The sequence below is a fragment of the Salvelinus namaycush genome, chromosome 19, assembly GCF_016432855.1.
Source record: "Salvelinus namaycush isolate Seneca chromosome 19, SaNama_1.0, whole genome shotgun sequence".
In the NCBI taxonomy this organism is placed as follows: Eukaryota; Metazoa; Chordata; class Actinopteri; order Salmoniformes; family Salmonidae; genus Salvelinus; species Salvelinus namaycush.
This window is the reverse complement of record NC_052325.1, coordinates 38951079-38960880: the sequence shown is the minus strand read 5'-3', so window position 1 is coordinate 38960880 and position 9802 is coordinate 38951079. Positions and strand designations below refer to the sequence as shown.

Sequence of the window (9802 nt, the reverse complement as noted above, 5' to 3'; positions counted from 1 at the left end):
AACTTTTTCTTAATGTTCTGAGAACACGACTAAATAGGACCACAAGGAAACCTGCAGAAAACGTTATGCTGAAGTACTTGAATTCCCACAGAAGAACGTCGTTTCTTAACATTCTCTAAACAATTTGAGAACATGACTAAATTGAACCATGAGGAAACCTGCAGAAAGCATTATGCTGAAGTACTGACATTCGCACAGAATGTTGTTTCTTAACGTTCTGAGAACATTATTTTAAATAGAACCACGATAAAACCTAATGGAAAGGTGGTTGCAAAATAAACGTATGGCAACCACACAATCACCAAGCTCTAAGAAATACTGTATATGGTTCTCAGAACATTATGTGCTAGCTGGGCCATTCGTATCAGACATGTGTGTTACGTGTTTCACCTACTACAGTGCAATTAACAGGTTATCTATAGCAATATAAATGTAATGCAGTATTCATACCCCTAGACTTAGTCCACATTTTTGTAACAGCCTGAATTCAAAATGGATTACATAGATGTTTTTTCTCCCTCACCCATCTCAACACAATACCCCATAATGACTAAGTGAAAACATGTTTTTAGAAATGTTTGCTAATGTATTGAAAATTAAATACAGAAATATCCCACCCGAGTCAATAGATGTAGAAACACCTTTGGCAGCGATTACAGCGGTGAGTCCCAATTAACTTATATTTTTTATTCAGTACATAGGAATTTTAACGACATATGTTACTTTTATGTGCATTACGTCATCATGCACGGAATTTGATGAAAGTCAATTTGATGAAAACATGGGAAAATGCCGACATGGTTTTTATGCAGATTTGAGAATATTCATATGACAATCTGTTGCCAATTGGATGGAAACCTAGCTACTGTGTGTTTATTTACCTTGTGGCTTGCTCTCAATACATAATTATACAACTGAAATCATACAGTGCATGTAGACATTGATTTTGTTTCCTTTATAAAACATTGCAGTCCATGACATCCATTACTGTTTAAATGCACTGTTCTTTATGTTAAAAAGAAATATTGTGTGAAATGCATTGTCAACATGTCTTGCTTGTCACTTGTATCAAAGTAAGTATCACCTTGTTTTATTATATTGTACTGGTGAAACCTGTCTGTACAAATTGCTGCATGATTACAGTACCATTTCCAAAATTAAGCAACAAAACAGTACATGATGTAAGTCATGGTTCTTCACATCAAAATTTAACCATTTCAGGTGCTGCACATGCTTTACCTGAATCTTGGAGAGAAAAAAAAGACTATAAAACATTCATTTCAATGTACAACAATTCAGATTTTGATCAATAAAAATCACAATAGTATACTGCATTTCTATCTTAAGACTGTGGTTTGAATCTCAAATCAGTCAAATATCTCTTCTGCTGGTCTTGTGATAACAAAAAGGGAGCAGCCTACCGTTTATTGACTCAAATGCAATCAATACATTTCCAATAAATGTACAGTGCAGGCTGGTAAAGCATGTTGTTGTGCATGCTCTCCCTACAGCGGTCAATGTCCAGCTTAAACAACATGCAACCACTTTGAATTCTCCTCGGCTACTCATACCTCTAAAATAGAAAATAAACTATTTTTTTTGTGTTTTTTTTATTTTAAATATACCGGAATTCCTTGAGATTTGATAAAAACAGCTTTGCTTACCCAGGAGATGACCAAGGCCAGAGGACCACTGTAGCCTACCAGAGGAGGCTAGTGGAAGGAGCTATAGGAGGACGGGCTCATTGTAACGGCTGGAATGGAATTATTGGAACGGTATCAAACTTATGGAAACCACATGTTCACCCCCCGTTTCATTTAATCCATTCCAGCCATTACAAAATGAGCCCTTCCTCCTATAGCTCTTCCCACCAGCCTCCTCTAGAGTCGACATACTACATTTCCCATCATGCCTTGTCTCGTCTGATAGCAGTGATCCCCTTCTACTGACAAATTACCAGGTTCAGCTTAACTATGCCGATACTGCACATTGATGGCTATACCACACTGGTCATTCTACTCTCGAGGTGTGAACACACACTGTCAAATATCAGCTCTCGCTCTACGGTTTCAACCGTTGGCTACAGTAAATGTTCATTCCCATAGAGAGTAGTAAAGTGAGCCGATACACAATGCAAACATGATCCACATTGTATACAGTATATTAGCGGAAGTTTGGACTCGACACATGAGTCCCTGTGGTGTTTGTGATTCGTCACCACACCTGGGCTAATATACAGGGCCAACCAATGGGCTCGCAATAGAGCCCTCAGTCACATCAATTCTACAGTAGATTCACTTTTTTCCAACGCCAGATTTCTCAACACCTATGGTCACGTATGACACAATGTCGTCATGTATTTTTCATCATAACACCCATTTAATATTTTTGTGAAAAACATAAGTCATTACAAAAGATTGATTACCACAGTTTTCTCCAAGAGAATGGATTCTAGAAGGTGATAAGTGGTTTCAGTTTGCTTATGCCTGGAGGTGTTCTCGGTGTCTCCTTTCCATGGCATGGGAGGGAAGGAGGGATGCGTGGGTGGTTGGTTCTCCAGAGGGATATTGGCTGTGATTAAAGGTGCTTCTGTATGTATGGGGCCCTTGGAGACCCCTTCCCCCTCAGAGGGTGATCCTGGCACAGTGGTGTTTGAGTTTGCAGGGCAACACTCCCCGGTTGAGCTGGTAGAACTCCACTAGCTGGATCAGATCAGTGAAGCGCGTGTGACCGTCATCTAAGCTGTAGAACAATTCCCCCTCTTCATCCACCTGACACACAAAACACAAACTTGAACAAGATGTTGTCTAAAAGAGAAGAGAATATACCAAGACAAAAGGTTACACTCACCGGTAAGATCTGAAAGTGTTTGATTCTCTGTGTGTGACACAGTGACAGTACAAATGTATTAGGGTTGCTTTGGCTGTCCCTTAGAAGAAATACTCTGAAAAGAAAGACAAGTCTCTCAGTTTCGTCAGGAACAAATTTTTACTTTTTTTTTTTTACACATTTCTGTCTGGGAAAAAAAGTTAATTGCTCTACAATAAAATCCATATGTAAACTCTTTAGCTTGCAGTGTCAAAAAACGCATAGAAAAGTGCCTGATGCTGCTCACCCATCAATCAAACCCTGTTGAGTGATTAAGCAGTGTGCCTCGTCTCTGGACAGTTTGCTGTGGAACCAGGGCTGGGCCATATGGAGAACTGCAAAACACACAGGACAACCATGGTGATGTTCATTAGGCACCAAACGGAATAAAACATACAGAAACAGTGAGTGACTAGCTGAACTTGTCCAAAAAGAAACGCTCGTTTCAGTTGTCCGTTGCAAAATAATACATTTGGTGAGTGCTTATATTTGTCCTATTTCATACACGTACAAGTGTGTATTAATATGGAAATGTTTTTGGGGGATATGCCAACTCTCCTTGAGACACCTTTGTAGAGCGGGGTCAGGGCCAGGCTCTGCCAGTATCTACGGCAACCCTGGAGCAATCAGGGTTAAGCGCCTTGCTCAAGGGCACAGACAGATTTTTCACCTTGTCGACTCGGGGATACTAGTGACCTTTCGGATAGCAGACAAACGCTCTAACCGCTAGGCTACCTGCCGCCAAAATCGTATTGCTAAGGTGTGCACTAATGAATACGACCCATGTGTCAAAGGGAGGGAGAGGACACGACACTGGTGGCTGAGTCATGAAGCACAGTGTATCTGGTCAGGAGAGTCATGTGGCTGTATCGATGGAAGTTGCTGCTTGGATGTTGAAAGTGGCCTTCTACTAACCTATGTTAGACATGGGACTCTGAGAGGTGGACGGGCTTCCATGGGAGCTCAGACGGTGGCAGCTTTTCCTCTAAAGGGAAAGATGAAGAGCATTTCAAGTGTCACATGTTAGGACTATTTTCACATGGCTGCACCATCATTTCATACCTTATACTCGCTGAGTAGAGAGAAATGACGTCAGAGAGAGAACCAATGGCCTACCCTCCATGAGAGCCCCTCCTCCACGGCTACGGACAGCGCCTCCGATGGGTTCTCAATCACCCGGCTCTTGTGTCCTGAGAAGTCCATGGCCACCAAGGAGTTCTCGGAGATACTTCTCTGGAAATATACATCGTGTTTGAGGTAGTATACATTATTATGAGTATACAGTGTAACAGGGTTTAAACGTTTGAAAAAAGGATAGAGATAGTGAGTGAAAAGTTATAGGAGAAGCACATTCATGCTTTCGTGTGTGGTATTGTGCTGCCATCTAGTGTGGAGGAGTTTGACAGTGTAATTTCTAAATGATTCCGAGCAGAATGTGCGCCAGTGACTGGGGATTAGACGGGATGTGAATAGAATGACACAGAATTGATTATGGTCCCTTAAGCTGTCATAGTCACTGGTTCTAAATAAATCACACACAAAAGAAAATACTTATCAGGATTAGTGAGAAGCCTTTAAAATTGCCATGGTTTGCCCCTCTATCAGCCCTAACCTCGGGATCCTTAAGGGCAGTCGTCACAAAGTGACTACTGTTTACTCTAAGGATAGAAACATTCCAATCCTTCTAAGACTCTCCGCCCCGGTCTGGGTCTATTCAGGCGATGCAAAGATCATTCTGGGGCTCCCTGGCATCATTGTGCAAACAAACTGATTGCTCCTTTCCTTGGACTGGTTTTATTGTGATTTGATTCTTTGTCCGTAGTCGAACGGCACGTCGTGCTCTAGGCTGTAACAGCTGTATGCCAGGGTAAAGGAGATTCAGCAGCAACATGACTGTACCCTAACTTAATATCCTCCGCAAGCCTGTTCCCAGAGGGTTAGTCTAAGTGTTTCCCTAACGGTACCCTATTCCCTATATAGTGCACTACTTTTCACCAGGGACCATAGTGTATCCCATAGGGCCCTGGTCAAAAAGGTACACCATTTGAGATGCATCCTAGCCCCTCCCTGTGCAGCGCTGAGCTCAGGGTCCCAGCCCCATGCCTGGCCACTCTTTGCGTTCTTCTGACAGCAAAGCAGGGGTGATGAGTTGGTAAGTCTGAGAGCAGCTGATCTACGGTTATTTTTAGAGCAGACAGGCTGGAACATGTTCCAATGCCCAAAATAGAACAGGTGTTTACTCATACAGAATACTCGTATTTGAGGGGGGAAATACACACATTTCAGAATATTCTGGAAAATCAATCCAGGATGAATACTGACTGTGTCCTGTGTCATGTGCTGTTAAACAGTGTGTCAGCACATTGTATCTACACATCACTTACCATAGGTGTTTTCTGTTTCTGGTGTGGTTGAATGAAGTTTTGGTACAGCTGCATCCCATACTGCAACACAAAACATGAGCACGTTTCAAAAAGGCAAGCCTTTAGATGTGTAGACACTAGACAAAGTTTGGATGTGATAAGGGGGTCACAGCGTGGTGACTACCTTAAAGAGGCGCATGGCAGTGACCCAGCAGGTTCTGGTTTGCTCGTCATCTGCACACAACAGCTTGAGGTCCCGTGGAGAGCCACGCTTAGTAGACTGGAGGATCATCATGAAGAGAAAGCATGAGTTTACCAAACATAACTTGGAACTGACTTGTCTTTATTTATCCCATCAGGGGCAATTAAGTTAGAATGACTTGAATAAGTTAACATGTTAAAACCTTTACAGAAAACATCAAATATAGGTTTATAGACAGAGAAAGTAATAAGTACCTTGACACAGAATCCATAGTCTGTAGGCGCTCCGTGTATCTTTCTCGCTGATAGTAACGTGTAGACGTCGCCGTCACTGAACTCGGCGATGAACTGGAGATGTCTTGGTTCCTGTGAATAGAAAACAAGAAATGTCTCAAATCTCCACATGCCTTTCAGTGTCCCCTTTACGGAACACCCCCCCACCCGACGATGCTCCATTGCAACGAGGGGTTGGTTCTTGCATTCCACTGTAGAGTAGACTCAAGTTCCATTACAAATCTAACTATGTGAGGGATCAGGGTAGAAATGTGAACAATGCAGGGCTGCCCAGTTTGAAGACAGATGCTAAGCAAATAAAGACTACAATGTCATACTTCTTGGCCATTATGTACACACAGACGTACATCTGTGTGAGCTTAGTGGGCCGGTCATCGTAAGGAAAAGCTAGCAGTTAAGGCATGTGGTATAATGCCAGTCTGTAGTATGTTGGCCACTGTGACAATAGTAAAGAGGGAGTAGCTTGGAGTTTTTGTCTGCATCACAAATGGCACCCTACTCCCTTTACAGCAAACTACTTTTGACAAGAGCCCTATGAGTCCAAGAGCACTGGACAGGGAATAGGGTGCCATTTGGGACAAAGATCCCATCAACCTGGTCCATTGTGATCACAGAATAAAAAGAGCTTGTTGTTTTTGCTGCAGACTCGTTAAAATGGAGAGGTGGGACGAGGTTGGAACACTTCAACATTGTCAAGCAAATAATACTGCCCTATCCATTATACTGTAGGTGTGGCTAGTGTTTGACATAGGACCAAATATGTGACAAAGTGATAAGAGCTCTATTTATACAATAAGAACACTGTCAGGGAGCCAAGGCAAAAGAGATTTACCAAGCAGAGAAGCACAAAGTAAACCATTGTTCAAACTTGGTGGGACTGCGACACAACATTCTCACTTCTGTGGCACAGTGTAAAGAACGGGTAGCTATAGTTGTCTGTGTTTGTGTTGTCTGATTGACTGGCAATGTGTAGGGCCAAAACCAATTTACACATCATAAATCCCTTCATTTCAAACTAAAAGAATGAAGTCAGATCTTACTTCTCTAATTGCGTCACCTATATTTGAGATAGCAAACCGAGGTCTTTTTGTGTTCTAGTGTCTTCTGTTTTTGGGAGAGGGAGAAGTGGTTGGCTTGGCACAGCGCTGTGCAGGTCTAAGCCTCACCTGTCAGCGGTGGGTGTTGAGGGCTCAGTCCCTGGCAGTGGCATGCCAGCTGAGCTAAGGGAAATCTAGCTCAACCAGTTACACAAAGCAGCCAGGAGACAAGAGCGAGCTAGTCCCCTACTGTACACCACACCACTCTGGCACATTGACACAGACTTATCAAATGATCCCATAGAGCAGCCAGTAAAAACAAGTTCAATTATCTCCTAAAATCTATTTGCAAAAACATACTTTTTGCTTTTTAACATACATCATTATTTTGGGAAGGAAATCTATTCCATTCATATTGTAATGAATTCATGTTATATTGAAATCTGGAAAACTTGACAGATACTTAGGAAACATTTATTGAATGCACACTAATTTATCAATGATATTGACTGACCTTTGATGTCCCCTTGTTGGAGAAGTAGAGACCTGACCTCCTCAAGACAAAGTAGAACTTCTTCCAAGACTTCCTGCCTTGTTCTTTGGCATGGAGGTGCCCATGGATCTCTGGACAAGTGCTCGAGTTGAGAAAAGTCTTTTTGGACAGAAAACAGTCCGTAAATACTTTAGCAGCACCACTGAAGGGCTGTTTCCTGGACACAGATTAAGCCTGATCTTGGACTTGCAAGCAAACTCACTGAAGAATCTCCTTTGAAAGGGCTTGTTAGCCCAGGACTTGGCTTAATCCGTGTCCAGGAAACTGGACTCAAATCTGTCCCTTTAAAGTGAAGATACTGTACATGTAGAATGTAGCTTGATGGATACCTGTATTAGCTGAGAATGGTTCATCATCCCGTTGGTTTCACTTGATATGGACACCATGTGATCTGGGAAAAAATCCTATCAACATGAAAACAACATCAGTTATAACACCATACATGCTCTTTAAATCAACTAATACCTACTGGTCCAGCAGAGTGCATTAAGATAACAGGCGGGATAAATGTTTACATGAGTACACCATTTTCTTTGCTAATATCACACCCTCATCTTACCAGCGGTTTATTGAAGAATTCATATTTGGCATAGTTCTTCCGGAAATATAACCGACTGTCTGTGTCCATGGCCCAGCCGGACAGCACCTCCATCACAGATTCATGGTCTTCTATGATTCTTTCTGGTGGATACAGGAGAAAGAAATGTCAAATGTAGAGACCACAAAAAGACAAAGAAATGGACAGAGGGGAAAGTGAGAAATCAAACATAACAATTGCGAAAATTGTAAAAAATACAATAAACGTAAGTTCCTGACGATAGACATAAGGAAGCGCATCAGATGTGCAGGACAACAGTATGTCGATGGCTGTAGATTTGTGATTAGCCTGTTAGCATGGAAATAACTGAATTAGCAGGGGCTAATGTGACCATTACATTTAGAGCATGGAAGCTAACTCGCTCTTACAGCAATAACATACAAAAGCACATCCAGGAAGCCCCCAACATCAGGACATGTACATAGTGAACTCGTACACATTGTACATTTAAGCAATAAGGCTTGAGGGGGTGTGGTATATGGCCAATATACCACGGCTAAGGGCTATTCTCCTGGACACAGCCCTTAGCCGTGGTATGTTGGCCATATCACACAACCCTCCGAAGTGCCTTATTGCTATTATAAACTGGTTACCAACGTAATTAGAGCAGTTAAAATAAATGTTTTGTAGTACCTGTGGGATACGGTCTGTTATACCACGGATGTCAGCCAAATCAGCATTCAGGGCTCAAACCACCCAGTTTATAAATTAAAATACAGTATTTCAGAACGTGACCTACTGCTTGCATGTCAAAAACAGACAGAGGAATGTACGTTCGCAATCTCCCCCTACGTGCAAGCGTAGCTAATTGACATCTTTTCTGACTTAAACCAACCAATTAGAAAACATGAACATTAAAATACACATTTCTCCTCTGCTGAATTCCATTTGCACACTATAAACAAAATATGAGGAATGCAATACCTTGCAATGTCACCAAATATTCCAGTCTATAGACTATTCTCTAAAGGGAATTAGGGGAACTTGTTAAATAAAGGTGAAATTAAAAATAAATTAATAGACCCCATAGGCAAACATGCAGGTTACATGTTAAGTACACTCAGTGACAAATGGTTACCTCATAGAAAGAAAAGAAAAACCTGGGCCTACTTGACCTCTGACCCATTAACCCCGTAGGGCCATCCTGAAAGCAATACTTTTGGGGAGGGAGCTTAAGACCTAGAATTAATCTAAAAGCTAACCTAGAGTCCCATCCTATACCCACACAGGTACTCTAATGAACTCATTATGAAACACCCTCTGTGTCTGCATAGTCTCTATGAGGCTCACTGGTGGTTTCCTAATTTGAACCAGCCCCAGACTTGAGAGGCTTAACAGCCATCATTACAGTCATCCTGTTCGACTACAACCACCATGGGGGGGGGGGGGGGGGGGGGGTCACTGTCCACAGGTCAAGGGTTCTGCTACTGCTGCTGGAGCCTGTGGCCCCAGCGGACTCTTCAGAATGACTTTCCTCTTCAGAGGGTTCTGACCTTTATCATCTAAAGGTCAGCTCTGACACGCTTGCACAACCAAGCGTGTCAGAGGACACCCTCAGAATGTGGTGTGTTCCGATGGTCACCTACCAGTGGCACATCTTTCTGCATGTCCGGGTTCTCCTCTTCAGTGGTCAGCGCTGATACCCACCCACTAGTCCTCTCGCCCATGTCCATGTCTGGTATGTCATTCATGGATGAGGCCTCCGTCTCCTTACTCTGATCCTCACTGTCTCCTGTATCAGGTGTCTCCAAGGCAGCGTCAAGACTGTTGAAATCAGAGTGGGCTAGCATGACCTGATCGAGGATGGTTTGTTTTAACTGACTGAAGGCCCGTTTGCACTCTTCTGTCCAGTCTGCTGCTGTGAGATTTCCATGTATTTTTCGCTTCT

The 9802-nt window shown here is 42.5% G+C and overlaps 1 protein-coding gene across 4 annotated transcripts in view; it reads right to left on the bottom strand.

Moving 5' to 3' along the window:
• Nucleotides 1–1068: 1068 nt before the first annotated feature.
• The window catches only part of LOC120064407 (growth factor receptor-bound protein 14-like), a 42892-nt gene continuing 34158 nt past the window's right edge, over nt 1069–9802 (bottom strand). For all 4 annotated transcript variants that reach the window (XM_039014967.1, XM_039014968.1, XM_039014970.1 and 1 more), the window contains 11 exons: nt 7876–7997; nt 7646–7720; nt 7278–7415; nt 5688–5798; nt 5416–5511; nt 5253–5312; nt 3985–4101; nt 3784–3853; nt 3116–3203; nt 2851–2944; nt 1069–2771 (listed from right to left, as the gene is read on the bottom strand). In XM_039014967.1, the coding sequence (XP_038870895.1) occupies nt 2625–2771; nt 2851–2944; nt 3116–3203; nt 3784–3853; nt 3985–4101; nt 5253–5312; nt 5416–5511; nt 5688–5798; nt 7278–7415; nt 7646–7720; nt 7876–7997 (1118 nt within the window). In that variant the 3' untranslated portion in view covers nt 1069–2624. The remainder of the gene's footprint in view (nt 2772–2850; nt 2945–3115; nt 3204–3783; nt 3854–3984; nt 4102–5252; nt 5313–5415; nt 5512–5687; nt 5799–7277; nt 7416–7645; nt 7721–7875; nt 7998–9802) is intronic.